The sequence below is a fragment of the Peromyscus maniculatus genome, chromosome 1, assembly GCF_049852395.1.
Source record: "Peromyscus maniculatus bairdii isolate BWxNUB_F1_BW_parent chromosome 1, HU_Pman_BW_mat_3.1, whole genome shotgun sequence".
Taxonomy (NCBI): Eukaryota; Metazoa; Chordata; class Mammalia; order Rodentia; family Cricetidae; genus Peromyscus; species Peromyscus maniculatus.
The window spans coordinates 20034637-20050447 of record NC_134852.1 but is presented as its reverse complement, the minus strand read 5'-3'; the positions used below and the strand labels follow the sequence as shown (position 1 = coordinate 20050447).

General features: G+C 48.9%; 1 protein-coding gene across 6 annotated transcripts; it reads right to left on the bottom strand.

The window, feature by feature from the left end:
• Window positions 1-611: 611 nt before the first annotated feature.
• Window positions 612-7053, bottom strand: LOC102920510 (uncharacterized). 6 transcript variants are annotated; one of them, XM_042272699.2, is made up of 4 exons: window positions 6016-7053; window positions 3744-3870; window positions 3170-3286; window positions 612-2489 (listed from the first exon to the last, which is right to left on the bottom strand). In XM_042272699.2, the coding sequence occupies exons 1-4, from the start codon at window positions 6184-6186 to the stop codon at window positions 1093-1095; spliced, it is 1812 nt and encodes a 603-aa protein (XP_042128633.1). In that variant the 5' UTR covers window positions 6187-7053; the 3' UTR covers window positions 612-1092. The 6 variants fall into 6 exon arrangements, with proteins under 6 accessions (XP_042128633.1, XP_015845838.1, XP_006997264.1 ...); XM_015990352.3 differs by having other exon boundaries at window positions 3702-3870; window positions 6103-7052; XM_006997202.4 differs by having other exon boundaries at window positions 6103-7051.
• Between the last annotated feature and the right edge of the window lie 8758 nt (window positions 7054-15811).

Here is a 15811-nt window from a genome sequence, read left to right as displayed (position 1 = left end):
TTGGACTTTATTTGGATTCTGTTAGAGCTCTATTTATTTATTTGTTTGGTTGGTTGGTTTTTTGAGGCAAGGTTTCTCTGTGTAGCTTTTGGAGCCTGTCCTGAAACTCACTCTGTAGACCAGGCTGGCCTCAAATTCACAGAGATTCACCTGCTTCTGCTTCCCGAGTGCTGGGATTAAAGGCATGTGCCACCACCGCCCGGCTTATTTATATTTTTAGACAGGGTCTCACTATGTAGTTCTGGTTGGGGCCTGAAACTCACTATGTAGACCAGGCAGACCACAGAGACCTGTCTGCCTCTGCCTCCCTAGTATTGGGTTTAAAGGCATATGTTACTACATCCAGTTGCTAGAGCATTTTTTTAAAGATTAATTAATTAATTTATTTATTTTGTATACGGTGTGCTTGTGTGTCAGAAGAGGGCACCAGATCTCACTATTGATGGTTGTGAGCTACCATGTGGTTGCTGGGAATTGAACTCAGGACCTCTGGAAGAGCAGCCAGTGCTCTTAACCTCTGAGCCATCTCTCCAGCCCTAGAATATTTTTTAATACTCCTTTCCATTGGCCCAAATTTCCTTCCCTCTTCGTTTTCCCAGAGAAAGCTGAGGTTCAGAAACAAACCATTTATTTGCCTGAGGCTGGCACCAAGGAAACTGAATGCCCTGAACCCTGGGAGTGTCTCTCCAGCTGCTAGTTTGGGCGTAGCCAGAGTCTTCCCGCCATCTCTACCTACTGCCTGCTCCTTTCCTGTTTTCATAGCCGCATTCAGGAAACACTGAAGTGACATCAACATGAAGATAATGTCTGTGGGACACCCACTGATTCTGGAGGCAGTCCTTGTGGGCTCCACCAGTTCCAGGGGGTACATGCATACTTCGGATGCCTCTCCAGAATGGCTTCTTTCAGGGTATAGGTGTGAATGGCGGCTGAACAGCAGATCTTGTCATATGTAAATGGCACTGACTGGCAAGTCTTCCGGATACCTGGTTCACATGGCTGGGCTTCTCAGTGGATTTGCTGAGGACACAGGCTCTTCAACAGTGAGTGAAAGGGATTCAGAGAAAGCAGGGAAGGGCACTGCTGTGACCCTCAGGTCTCAGTTAGTTTTGGGACCACTGCTGGGCCTAAGGTGGCCTTGGGAGGTGTACCATCTAAGGATGCCCCTAGAGACCTGGCTTGGGAATGTATGCCGCCCCTGGGCCTCCGAAGGGCCTTCTCTCCGGTGTGGATCCTCTGGTGATGGAAGAGGGCAGGGCGCTCACGGAAGGCGCGGCCACACTGCGTGCACACGAAGGGCTTCTCCCCCGTGTGGATGCGCCGGTGGCTGAGAAGCACTGCGCCCTTGGCAAATGCCTTGCCACAGTCCCCGCAGCGGAAGGGCCGTTCGCCAGTGTGCAGCAGCTGATGCTGTGTGAGGTTGGAGCTGTGGCTGAAGGCACGGCCACACTGTGGGCATGAGAAAGGCTTCTCTCCGGTGTGCACACGCTGGTGCTTGAAGAGTGAGGAGCCCTGACTGAAGGCTGCGCCGCAGAGGGAGCAGGCATAGGGCTTCTCCCCGGTGTGCGTGCGCTCATGCTGGATGAGATGCGAGTTGCGACAGAAGCGGCGACCACACTGAGCACAGGCATAGGGCCGCCCTCCTGCGTGGATCTTGCGGTGCTGGCTGAGGTTGGAGCCGTGGCTGAAGGCCTTGCCACACTCGCTGCAGTGGAAGGACTTCTCGGCCGTGTGGATGCGCTGATGGCGCACCAGCGAGGAGCTGTGTCGGAAGGCCTTGCTACACACCATGCATGCATAGGGCGTCTCCCCACTGTGGATGCGCTGGTGCTGAGTCAGGTGTGACGTCTGGCTAAAGGCCTTGCCACACTGGGAGCACTCATACGGCCGTTCTCCCGTGTGGGTGCGCAGGTGCTTGAGGAGGTCTGAGCTCTTCACGAACACTTTGCTGCATGCCCTGCATTCAAAAGGTTTGTCCCCGGAGAGAAGACCTGGGCCAGCCTGGAGGGCCTCGCCCAGCTCGTCCCATATTGGGGGCTCTGGAACACTGGGGTCTATCTGAGATTCGTGCCAAGCCCCACTAAGTCCACGTGCCTCATGGAGGTCTGGGATACTTTGGAAGACTCTCCCAGGAGTTAGCTGCATCTCTGGCTTTTGCTGCCCGGCTACCTGTGACTGCTTCCCTGGGGCCAAGAGGTCAGAGAAAGCCTTCACTCTGGATGAACTATCTTCAGGAACCCCCACTGGGGAGGTCAGTCTCAGGCTCACAGTTGCCTCATTGCTGCTGGAACCTAGCAGTAGCTGCTCCCAGTAGATCACAGATACCCCTGTGGGTTTTCTCTGCAGAGACGGGGAGGCACTCTGGTGTCTCTCCAGGATTTTTGCATCAGGGCAGGCACCAGCAGGTATCCCATCAGGACGGTCACAGGTAGCCCCTGGAAGTGCTGCATCTCTAGACACGTGTCTGTCCCTTGCATGGTAATTGGATCCTGAAGGCAGAGGAAAGATAGTTATCTGGGTCCTCTGGCCGGCCAGGAAGTGACCACAGCAGAGTGCCTGGGCAGTCAGGGGACTCTATGAAGTGAGTGTAAAAGAGTAGGGAGAAAACAGGCGTAGGCTGGCCCTGGCAGAAGTTGACAGGGAAGAGCTAACAGCTCTTGGCCCTCCTGGTGGCAATGGCCTCGTGGTGGTCGAGACTCTGCACTGGCTGTCCTGGGGGACTTTCTCTCAAGCACGAGCTCCCTAGTCTGCTTCTCCTTGTGCTCATCTCTTTCGTCTATGAACTACTTATCAGTCTGTTTGCTGGCTGCTTTTCCCTGGCATTGCCACACTGCACAGCAGTGTCCCGGCTGATGCTGTGTGTGCAGGGACAGGAACAGCCCACCAGACGTGTTCAAACAACAGTTGGGAAGGAGGAGGGACCCTACAAATATGACAACTTGATGTGGAAAGTGAAGCCACAGAGGACAGGCGAGGGAGGGCCTCGAAGGAGTCATTTCCTGCATGGACGCAGTACCTGTGCCCTTCAAGTTTTTTCTCTAAGGGCAGGAAGGGCCACAGGATGAGTAAAGGATTCAGAAAGGGAAGAGAGCTAGATTGGAGCCAGGAGAGGAAGGTGATTATGATACCAAGTTGGCCCTGAGTTCATCCTAGGTGGAGCCCGACTCACCAATGCTGGATCTTCTGTGGGGGCGCCTGCCTGGGCCTGTATTTGTCCTATTGGGAACCCAGGGTTCCTCACCACGCTGGAGTTGGATGATCACACGAGGCCGGGAGACAGAGAGTCCTATGATCACACGAGACAGACAGGGAGAAGGAGCATGTGAGGTCAGCCCCAGCTCAGGACAGTTCGGCCTCAACAGAGAGCAGGACAAGGGATATCATGGATATCAACCATGTAATCTATGTATCCAAAAGGTCATACCACACAGGAGGCTCACAGGGCCAGCTTAAGGGTTTCCATAAGGAACCACTGGGTCAGCAGCTCCAAATGAAGGGACTAGAACCCAGGCACAGAAGAATGTAGCCAGCCAGCACCTCAGGGATACAGGAAATGGTTGAACTTATCAGACTGCATGTGTTCAGGGCCCCATCCTTTCTCACGTGGTCCATGGATAGAGGACCCCACTCATAGACAGCTAGGGAGAGAGGGGACAGTTGTAATGGCCCCCAAAACTGGTAACCTCAGCTGGCTGCCATACCTGGTCCCAGCTTTGCTTCCAATGGAGGATTCAGGGCTTTACCTATGGAGTCTACAAGTGCGAAGTTTTCCAGCATTACATGGCGGTACAGGGCCCTCTGAGCTGCATCCAGGAACGTCCACTCCTCCTGGGAGAAGTACACAGCCACGTCCTCAAAGGCCATCAGGCTCTATAACAGCAAGAATAAGATAGTGTCTATGCTATGGCTGTGTGAGGCAGGAACCAGCTCCTTGTCCTATGGCTATCTCTCCTTAATACTTCTTAGACACTTATCTTCCTTCCCTGTAGTACTGGCTCAGGAGGCAGAGGCAGGTGTAGCTCTGTGAGTTCAAGACCAACTTAGTCTACATAGTGAGTTCCAGGACAGCCAGGGGCTGTGTAGAGAGAGCCTGTCTCAAAACACACACACACAATAGCTGAGTAATGGCGGTGTACACCTTTAATCTCAGCACTTGGGAGGTGGAGGCAGGCAGAGCTCTGTGAGTTTGAGGCCAGCCTGGTCTATAGAGTCCAGTTCCAGGACAGCCAAGGCTACACAAAGAAACCAAAACCAATACACAAAATTGGCTCTTTGGAATAAACATAAATGGAGAATCCCAGTCACTTCTATGGGGGTAGGGTGGGAGTGGCCACATCAATCTGATAGACATACAGGAAGCCAACCTTCTTCCTTACCAGTGATTCATTTCCTTTCTGTTCTTCATCTACTCCTCCTCTTGCTCAGCCACCTGCTGGATTCTTTCCCTCACAGCCACAGGCTTGCTTTTGTTTGTTTGTTTTGTTTTTGTTTTGTTTTTGTTTTTCGAGACAGGGTTTCTCCGTGTTGTTTTGGTGCCTGTCCTGGAACTCATTCTGTAGACCAGGCTGGATGTGAACTCACAGAGATCCACCTGGCTCTGCCTCCTGAGTGCTGGGATTAACGGCGTGCGGCACCACCGCCTGGCATGTGTTGTCTTTGTAATGTTCTATGCATGCTCTCTTCATAGAGAAAACTTATGAATGAATGGAAGCAGTTAAAAGGCAAAAGACACCGCCGCCCGGCTCAGGCTTGCCTTTCTTCATCGCTCTCAGGTCCTAAGTGACCAACCCTGATCAAGCCTGTGGCACTATGCCCCTTCAGTTCTCAGGTCTAGACTCAAGACACCAGGAGCAGTTAACTGGACATCTATCACTTCAGGCCCACCAAACCAGTCTACTCTGGGCCAGCACACACTCCTGGGTTTCTCCACATCTACAGTCGTTGCAGCCTCCCAGATGCTTAAGCTGACAAGAGAGTCCTCTACTCATAACACTGGTTCACACTCAAACCTGACGCTTCAGCATATCTACCCATAGTTAAGCCACTTTAACCACTATCATTACTAATCTGGTCCAGGGCCCACCATCATTCCCATGGATTTGAGGGGGGGGGGGGTCAGTAGCCTTTGTTCTGCATAATGATGCCTCCTCCATGTCTGTCCTACACTCAGAAAAAGATAGGATGCTTTTAAAATCCTAACTGAGGGGCTGGATGTGGTGGTTAATCCCAGCATTTAGGAGGCAGAGGCAAGTGGATCTCTGTGAGTTCAGGGCCGGCCTGATCTACATATCAAGTTGCAGACTAGCTAGATCTACATAGTGAGACTGTCTTAAAACAAAACAAAACAGGAAACTATGGCCAGAGAGATGGCTCAGTGGTTAAGAATGTTTGCGGCTTTCCCAGAGGACGTGAATTCAGCTCCCAGCCTTCACATTAGATGGCTCACAAGTGCCTGAAACTCAGCTCCAGGGGAACTGACAGTCATGTGCATATACCCACACATAAATGCACGTAATTAGAAATAAAAAATATTTTAAAAAAACCTAACTGGGAAACTGTCCAGTCTATGTTTAAAGCACTCCGTGTCTTCCAATACCTTTGGGACAAAGTCCCAACTCCTCTCCCTGATATTTCAGTCACACAAGTCCTCCCTTCCTTGTTCATTCCACATCTAAATTGCTAAGTTCCAGTCTGGAAACATAGCTCAGTTTGTAGTATTTGCATGATATGCACAAGGCCCTGAGTTCCATCCCCAGTAACGTGAAAGCTGGGTGTGGTGGTGTATGCCTGCAAATCCAGTACTCGGGAAGTGGAGGCACGAGGACCAGAAATGCAAGACCATTCTTGGCTATGTATCTAACTTCTGGTCGGCCTCAAAAGAAGAGACACTGCCTTCAAACTATAAAAATGTCACCGTTGCTTTTGCACGTCCGGGTTCTTCCCTTTAACTTTCTTCCAGCCCTAACCCTCTTGGCTATCCCAAGTGAGGCTTCCACACCGGCCACCCTCACTGACCTGGACTATGGTGCTGGAAACAACTGCTGACCTCCCCACAACACGGCAAGAGGGCAAGCCAGGACATGGTAGGATCCCTACACTCACCGGCGATGTATCTGTCAGTGGCCAGGTCGCCGCGGTCCGAATCTGCAGTGGGGGCGGGGCACGACGGGCGGGAGACCCGGGCATAGCCCGTCCCCGCCCACGGCCTCGCGCAGCCCGCCGGGGCCTCAGTTTCCCGGTCAGACGAGGGCGCTGTACGCCCAGAGGGATGCTGATGGGCTGCAGCTGGGGGATGGAGAGTACGTGGCTCCAGGAACGGCCCTAACGGTCCTAACTGTCGCCTACGAGTCAACGGGGGAAACTGAGGCTCGGAGGAAGGTTCACCGGCTTACAGAGCGGACGAATGCTGAGCCACGGCCCGAAGCGGGCAGCTGCGAGTACCGTCCTCACTTGCCCTAGTCTTGGGTCACCAGAACCTCTTGGAGGGTGCAGAGCGGGCGCGGTCCCTCACGCACCAATCAGGATCACCCGTGTGGCCCGAAGCCGGTCTGCAAACTGACAACCTAGACCGCCGGAAGCCCCGCCTCCCTGGCTCGCGTTGGCCAGTGCACACGACCGATGCTTGGGTAAACGTAGTTCCTGCTGGCTTGCCTGAATGACAGGCGGTGCCTTCCCAGTAACCATGGACACGGCCAAGCATCTTTCCCCGACTCCCCTAGCCCTGGCGGAGTGCTGGAAAGAGAAATTGACGACCACCGTCACGTTTCTACAGGCCTCAGCAGCAACAGGCTCTCCTGGGTAGGTTCCCGCGCCCGGTAGGCGGCCCTAGACCAAGTAACTAGAGAGGCACAAGTGGGAACTTCGCGGTTTCCGGAGGCCGGCGACACTAACCAGGCGCACAAAAGAGAAAGCATATGAGAATCAGAGCAGCTGCCGGTGTGGTAGTCTTTTAGTCTCAGCACTCGGGATGCAGAGGCAGACAGGTCTCTGTGAGTTCAAAGCCAGTTTAGTCTACAAATCGATTTCCAGGAAAACCAGGGCTGTTACACCGGGTTTCTTGAATAAACAAACTCAAACTAAAAAAAAAAAAAAAAAAAAAAGGGTGCGGCGAGTGTGTGTGTGTGCATGCTGGAGAGATGGTTAAGAGCAATGTTCTTCCAGAGGTCTTGGGTTCAATTCCCAGCACCCAGCATCCACATAGCAGCTCGTAACTGCCTATAAATCCAGTTCCAGAAGATCTGACATCCTCACAATGCACATGAAACAAAATAAAGGGGGTGTGTGTTTGGGGGAAGGGGGGCAGACAGTAACTTTAGACCTGATCCGAATTTAAAACTCAATCTGGCCGGGCGGTGGTGGCGCATGCCTTTAATCCCAGCATTCCGGAGGCAGAGGCAGGTGTATCTCTGTGAGTTCGAGGCCAGCCTGGGCTACAGAGTGAGTTACAGGACAGGCTCCAAAGCTACACAGAGAAACCCTGTCTCAAAAAACCAAAAACCAAAACCAAAACAAAACAAAAACTCAATCTGAGCCCAGCATGGAGGTGCACTCTTTTTTTTTTTTTCCCCCCAGAATGAGAACCGAACCCAGAGCCTTGTGTTTGCTAGGCAAGCGCTCTACCACTGAGCTAAATGCCCAATCCCGGACTTGCATTCTTTTAACACTCAGAAAGCAAAGGCAGGAGGATCGCTGTTAAATTTGAGGCCAGCCTGGACTACATAGTAACTTCCACTCCAATCAGAGCCATGTAATGAAATAACACCCCAAAGCCCAGCTCTGTCAATTTTCTGCTGTGTGGCCCCAGGGGACAGGGTTGCGTTTTTTGACCTCTCTTTGCAGCTCCCTACTCACATCTTGTAAAGAGTCAAGGCCAGCCGGGTGGTGGTGGCACATGCCTTTAATCCCAGCACTCGGGAGGCAGAGGCAGGCGGATCCCTGTGAGTCTGATGCCAGCCTGGTCTACAGAGCGATATCCAGGACAGGCACAAAGCTACACAGAGAAACCCTGTCTTGAAAAAAAAAAGGGGGGGGGGTTCATAATGAGGGCTGGAGTACGGTTAAGAGCTCTGGCTGCTCTCCCAGAGATCCTGAGTTCAATTTCCAGTAACCACATGGGGGCTCACAACCACCTATAGTGGGATCTGATGCCCTCTTCTGGCATAAAGTTGTACATACAGATAGAGCACTCAAATAAAATAAATCTTTTTTTTAAATGTCATAATGAGCTGGGGGTGGTGGTGCATGCCTTTAATCCCCGCACTCGGGAGGCAGAAGCAGGTGGATCTCTGTGAGTTTGAGGACAGCTTGGTTTACAGAGCAAGTTCCAGGACAGCCTGAGCTGTACACAGAGAAACTGTTTTGAAAAAACAAAAACAAACAAACAAAAAAACATAATGAAATTCACTACTGATTAAAAGAAAACTAATAAGAATAAAGTTATAAGAAAAAAGAGTCGAGGCCAATTTTGCCATTCCTTCTTATTTTCAGACCCTTGCACAGATCAACTGTTATTGTTTACATTTAGGCTGCTTGTCCTAAGGCTACCTAGTCCTCACCTTTTCCCACACATCACAATACTGATTCTTCATTCCCTTGGGAACAGTGTGTTTGTGATATGTGAGATTTTGGAAAGGTTGGGCAGTCTCGGTGCAGACTGACCTTGTTGTTGATTGTACCACCTGACAAATCTTGTTTGAGAATTCCTATTTTCCTTGTGTTGAGTTCCTTAATTCTACATATGCTGGTGTCTCAAAAGAAAGAAGGGCATACTTGGGTTTTTTGTTTGTTTTACTCTTTGGGGGCCCACCACCCAGCTCCCAAATGGGGAGCTTATTCTTACTTATGAATGCCTGGTCTTAGCTTGGTTTGTTTTCTTTTTCTTTCTTTCTTTTTTTTTTTTCCTCCTGAGACAGGGTTTCTCTGTGTAGCTTTGTGCCTTTCCTGAAACTCACTCTGTAGACCAGGCTGGCTTTGAACTCACAGAGATCCTCCTGCCTCTGCCTCCCGAGTGCTGGGATTAATTGTTTTCTAACTTAAATTATCCTGTTTCTCTTTATTTTGCCTCTAGGCTTTTTACCTTTCTTTATTCTATATTTCTTTCCTTCCCTTTCTTCATGGCTGGCTGGGTGGCTGAGTGACTGGCCCCTGGCATCCTATTCTCCTCCTCCTTATCTTGCTTCTCCTATCTCTCTTCTCCTATTTGTTCTCTCTGCACACCAGCCTCACCTAGCTATTGGCCATTCAGCTCTTTATTAGACCAATCAGGTATTTTAGGCAAAATAACACAGCTTTACAGAGTTAAACAAATGCAACATGAAAGAATGCAACAGATCTTTGCATTATTGAACAAATATTCCACAGCATAAGTGAATGTAACACATTTTAAATTAATATTCCACAACAGAAGGTTCCTTGGGTCTTTTGCTGAAGAGTGGGCTGGAGATGGCTCAGAAGTTAAGAGCACTGGCTGCTCTTCCAGAGGTCCTGAGTTCAATTCCCTGCAACCACATGGTGGCTCACAACCATCATAATGAGATTTGGTGCCCTCTTCTGGCCCTCAGGCATACATGCAGGCAGAATATTGTATACTAAATAAATAAAAAGTGGGCTGGTGCAGTGCCCAACACACAGTAAGTTCTCAAATACATGGGTTGAGAGCTGGATGTGTTGGCACCTAAAATTCCAGTATTTAGGAGTTAGAGGCAGAAAGGTCAGGAGTTCAAGGGCAGCTGTGGCAATATCATGAATTTGAGAGCAGCCTGGGCTACAAGAGACACTAATTCCAGAACTCAGGAGACTGCACCAGGAGAAGTGTCACAAATTTGAGACCAGCCTGGACTATAGAGTATGTCTGTCTGTCTGTCTGTCTGTCTGTCTCTCTCACATACACGTGAGGGGGGAGGGATAGAGATATGTTGTGGAATAATCTTTTTGTACACTGTGAAAGACATGTGTTCTCATTGTTAATAAAAAGCTGACTGGCCACTGGCCAATAGCTAGGCAGGAAGAGGTTAGATGGGAGAGCCAAACTGGGAGAATGCTGGGAAGAAGAGGGGCGGAGTTGAAGCCAGACGTAGAGAAAGCAGGAGAGGAACTTGCTGTGCTGAAAAAAGGTTCTGCCATGTGGTAGAGTGTAGATAAGAAACATGAGTTAATATGTATTTTTATTTTTTTGGTTTTTCAAGACAGGGTTTTTCTGTGTTGTTTTGGTGCCTGTCCTGGATCTCGAACTCACAGAGATCTGCCTGGCTCTGCCTCCCGAGTGCTAGGATTAAAGGCATGTGCCACTACCACTGACTAGACCTCTGTTTTTCAAGCATTGTGCTATGCACCACCTGTAATTTTAACTACAAAGGTTCTGTATTGCTTGTTCCAGGAATGGCAATCATGTCTTTGTTTTAGGATGAGGGGGTCCCTGCATATGTCATACAGGAAATTGATCCAGAGGAGAGATAAGAATGAAAACCCCGTGCAGATTGACTTCATCAACCTGGATTGGACTTCCAGGAGTCTAACAACAGGCAGTTTATTCTCAGTGTATTTAAGCCCAGTACAGTGTGGAAAAATACAATCCCCATTGCACAAGGAAGTGTAATTACATTGAAACTCAACTCAGGATACACGTCATTTCTTTCAAGAAGGAAGGGCCTTAAGGGCCTAAGGGTCTGGCCTGGTCTCAGTCACACAGATAGTACAGAAGTCATTTGGGCTATTAGCCACCTCTGGTCTTAGTTGTGGGGGTTTGGGGGAACCTCTGGCTATTAAGGTCATTTAGATTACTAGCCACTTTTGGTCTTGGTTGTAAAAGCTTGATATGACTTGGCCCAATAGATAATGCAGTACACCAGGCTGTTAATCCTTCAATTCTCAGCTTTCTGGGTGGAAGAACGGGTTTTTCACCTTTCCCATTAGAAAGACAATCCTGTGTGCTTAACATGCCAAGTTTCCCTGGAGATCTGTGGGTGCAAGGACTTTCATGCTATGCTCCCAACATCAGGAGGTGGTTACAATTAACTTGTTATGCTTATGTTCTGGTCCTGTAATCCTACCTATTTTTCTGGCCAAATTCCCCATTTGGAAGCCCCTTAATCATCCCCCACTCCCAGCCATAAAAACCTTGCCTTCCTCACATCTGGGGCCACTCGCTAAAATCCTGACTTAGGGTGAGACAGCCAGCTGGTCAGTCTCAGGTGCACCTTTAAAATAAAGCTTGTTTTAATTAGATAATCATGGATTTGGTCTTTATCCTTGAAAATTTCAAGTTTAACACAACCACAACAAAATAGTAGAAGTAGGCCTGATGGTACAAGCCTGTAACCCCAGCTATTCGGGAGACTGAGCCAAGAGGGTTACAAATTCACAGTCTGGTCTGTGTAGTGAGTTCAAGGCCAGGCTAGGCAACCTAGTGAGAGCTTGTCTCAAAATAAGAAGTATAGAGGGCTGGGGGTGTATCTCAGTAGCATATGAGAAAGGAAGGAAGGAAGGGAGGAAGGATTGAAGGAAGGAAGGAAGGAAGGAAGGAAGGAAGGAAGGAAGGAAGGAAGGAAGGAAGGAAGGAAAGAAGGAGGGAAGGAAGGGAGGAAGGAAGGAAGGAGGCACGCCGGCAAGCTAAGAGAGGCGATCTCTACAAGCTAGCACTGGGTCTGCAGGGTCTGCCTGAAGGGTGTAACTTTCCTGTTTTCTTCTTCTCTTCTCTCAGTTACAGGTCTAGTATGCTTTTTCTGGTACTGTGGTCTTCCGTATTTCCTGAAGGTCCTTCCCTGCCATGTCACCTCTCAAAAGGACAGTGGTAGGGCTAAGAAGGTGGCTCTGTGGGGAACACTTGATGGGTAAGCAAGCAGACCTGAGTTCAAATGTCTCGCAACAGCCAGGCGGTGGTGCTGCACGCCTTTAATCCCGGCACTCAGGAGGCAGAGGCAGGTGGATCTCTGAGTCTGAGGCCAGCCTTGTCTACAAAGCGAGTTCCAGGACAGCTAGGGCTGTTACACAGAGAAACCCTGTTTCAATAAACAAACAAACACCAAAACCCCAGCACCCTTGCTGGTGAGATTGCTACCAAGCTCAGTGATCTGGGTTCAGTACCAGGGACTGGCTACTGTGGGTTGTCCTTTGACCTCCACACAATACCATGGCAGGCACACACAAATAAATGTAATTAAAAAGATTTTTTTGCCAGGCGGTGGTGGCGGCGGCGGCGGCGGTGGCGCACGCCTTTAATCCCAGCACTCGGGAGGCAGAGCCAGGCGGATCTCTGTGAGTTCGAGGCCAGCCTGGGCTACCAAGTGAGTCCCAGGAAAGGCGTAAAGCTACACAGAGAAACCCTGTCTCGAAAAACCAAAAAAGTCTCGAAAAACCAAAAAAAAAAAAAAAAAAAAAAAAAAAAAAGATTTTTTTTTTCAGGCATAGTGACTCATTCCTTTAATCTCCGTACTCAGGAGTCAATCAGGCAGATCTCTTTGAGTTCTAGGCTATCTTGGTCTACAAAGTCAGTACCAGGACAGCCACGGCTACAAGTCTCCATCAACCATTTATAAAAGCCAGGCATACCTGTAACTACAGCACTCGGGTGCAGTACGAGTATAGGCGGGTGGAGATGTAGAATCTCGGACTTCATTGGCCAAACAGCCTAGTGAAAATAGTGAATTTCAGGTTCAGTGAGAGACCCGGTCTTAAAGAAACAGAGCTGAAAGGACACCGAATGTCCTATTCTGGCCTCCAAGGGTATGTGCACCTCTGCATACATCTTAACACATACACCACTTTGTCATAACCAAAGTTCATCACCAAACTACAAATTGCAGCAGCTTCTACGTGAGCTCAGAATCTCCCGGAGTCTCATCCAGGCCTGGGTGCTCAAGCCAAGCCAGACTCAGTGTCAGAGGAGCCTTGCCCGTGAAATTGAATTACTAGCAAGTTCTTCAACGATACTAAAGCCTTTGGGTCAGAATCCGCTGAATTACAAAGGCACTCACTCCATGTCATTTAAACCAAGGAGCTCAGGGCACTGGACGCTTGCTGGGTATCTCTAAAAGGAAAACCCTAAATGAAAGTTAATCCACATCCATGCCACGTTTTATTTCGGGACTCCATTTTCCAACGCCCTCTGCGTTGCAGCCTGGGCGTTGCCATGGAGAACACAAAGCTTGCTCCTCGCCGGCCGGACGACGGATTGAAACTACATTTACCAGAAGGCTGTGAGGATTGGTAGACTGAGCCGTTCACATTAAAGATGAAGAGCTTCTTCCGGCCATGTGTGTGGCGGAGGCGTGACTTCCTGCCACGGCCTGGCAGACGTTTACTTTGCTGGACTAGTGGCATGCTGCCCTTGTGGTCGTGGAGCGCTGTTCTTGCGTTTAGTAGGCTCCCTGAAGTGGTGCCCAGGGCCTTGAGTGCCAGAGCGTGACGATCAGCTCACGGTCACCTCTCTCGGTAAAGTGAGGGTGCTGCTGAGCCCTCAGGGCATGCCCGGGTTGCTATGGCAGCGAGGCCGCCGAAGGACTGGGGCGCAAGTGAGTCGAGGGGTGCCCCGAGGCCCGCATTCACACCTCCCAGACTCGTTGTTCCACGGCCCCGAACTGAAAAGGGTGTCTAAGGACTTAACTCTTCCTCCTTTCGCCGTTTTGCCTTGCTTCTGGGATCCCTAGATTCACATTCTCCAAATCCCCACTGTGCGTTATGTGTGTGTGGAGGGTTTTCCAATTCTGGAAAACAGTGAAGAACGGAAAGCTATGGTATGCATAGGGACGGTGGGTGCAATTGCTTGAAATCGAGGCTGAGCTAGAGTGTTCAAGATCCGCTGTGTCGGAGGAGAGGGAGGCAAGGTAGAGTGGCAGTCTGAAGAACTCTCAAAGGTAGTGGAAGCCATGGTTGGATTGAAGCACCCTAGATGCGTGATCTTATGTTCCCAAGCTCCCCCTGGCTGCCCAAGATCTATGCTTGGGGTGAACGTTAGGAAGGAGGGAGACCCATAAGGATTCTATGTAACTTCTGCCTTCTAGTTACTGAGGACAGACTCCATTCCTTATTATTCCCTCCTTATTTCCACATCATAAAATCTGGCTAGTTTAACAACAGATGAAAAATTTTATTTCTCCCACCTCCAAACTCACAGGTCCAGCAAAACTACAACCATCGCTTCCTTTTCTTTCTTTCTTTTTTTTTTTTTTTAAAAACAGTATTTTAAGCAACACAGGCTGTGATCCAGCTCCCAATGTGGCCAAGTCTGACCTGGAACTCCTGATTCTCTTGCTTCCACCTTCCCAGTCCTGTGATTACAGGCACACACCAACATGCCTGTATATACATAGACCTGCACAGACATACATAAATAATAAACTTTAAAGGGGGGGGCATCTTTAGGTTAGGAGAGTGGATGGCTAATTGTGGCAGTTGAGGACCAGTTAACTGAGCTGTGGTACATGCCACAGAGTCAGAGGAGGGAGGAGCAACTTCAGGGGAAGATGTAAGCCCCTCAAGGCTTGAAGTAGCCAGGCCCCCTCCCCTGAGGACTTCCAGTCCCATAGAACACTCTAACTGCCCTAACGGCCAGCCCTAGCCCCTTCCCTACATAGTAAAAAGCCCAAGCTCTGGACTTGAAATTCCACCAATCTCCACCGTGGAAATCTGCACCCTGAAAAGAGCCCCCACCCCCAACAACATATAAAGTTTGTCCTCTTCTCAGTTCTCTGATGTTTCTTTCCCAAGCAGAGGTTGATGGCACTCTGTCCTAGATTCTGATTTTTTTGTTGTTTTTTTGCCTGAACATAAAAACAGGTTATAATTTAAAAGTCCAGGGTTATTTTAAAGAGTAACATATTTTCTCTGTAGAAAATAGTATAAATAACATTTCCCAATAAGCTCTTATAAGCCAAATGATACCTGAGTTATATATAAATATTGATAAGATTCTGGGATACAGGAGACCTATCTTCATGTGTTCAGAGAGCTATGTTTGGGTGGCAGTGGCACATGCCTTTAATCCCAGCACTGGGGAGGCAGAGCCAGGAGGATCTCTGTGAGTTCGAGGCCAGCCTGGTCTACAGAGTGAGATCCAGGACAGGCACCAAAACAACAAGGAAAAACCCTGTCTCAAAAATAAAAAAAAAAAAAAAAAAAGAGAGAGAGAGAGCTAGAGCTACATTTTACTTAAGTTGCGTGAGATTCCTATTCATCTTCCCCTTCACTGTTTGATTTACAGCAGACATTTTTCTATAGGCTAATCCATAATTTTTTTTTCTTATATGAGACATGGTTTTACTCTGTAGCCCAGGCTGTCTTCAAATTCACAATCCTCCTACCTCAGTCTTCCAAGTTCTGAGGTATGTACTACTGTATCTAACAGCCTTCTCTTTCTTCCATCCTTCCTTCTCTCTTTTTTGAAAAGATTTATTCTTTTATTTTATGTATATGAGTGCTTATCTGCACGTATGCCTTTATGCCAGAAGAGGGCATCAGATACCACTAGAGATGGTTGCTAGGAATTGAACTCAGGACCTCTGGAAGAACAGCCAGTGTTCTTAACCGATGAGTCATCATTGCAGCCCCTCTTTTTTTAAACAAAAAAACAAAAACAAAAACAAAAAACAGGGTTTCATTGTATAGTCTTGGGTGGCTTTGAACTTACAAATATGCACCTGCCTCCTTCGTGCTGGGATTTAAGGTGTGCACCACCACACTCATTCCCCCCCCCCCCTTTTTTCTGTTATATATTTATTTTTAACTAGATACTTATTTTATTGGATATTTCTATTGGATATTTACTTTTTCCATTAGATATTTATTCTAGGAGCCTGGCTACTGCATGTGAGGACCA

Excerpts from the sequence above, each read along its gene's own strand:
- LOC102920510 (XM_042272699.2), bottom strand. The coding sequence starts at position 6,186 with ATGCCCGGGTCTCCCGCCCGTCGTGCCCCGCCCCCACTGCAGATTCGG. Across the intron at positions 3,287-3,743 it reads CGCACTTGTAGACTCCATAG|GACTCTCTGTCTCCCGGCCT; the intron begins GTAAAGCCCTGA and ends GTGTGATCATAG. Across the intron at positions 2,490-3,169 it reads CCACAGAAGATCCAGCATTG|GATCCAATTACCATGCAAGG; the intron begins GTGAGTCGGGCT and ends CTCTGCCTTCAG.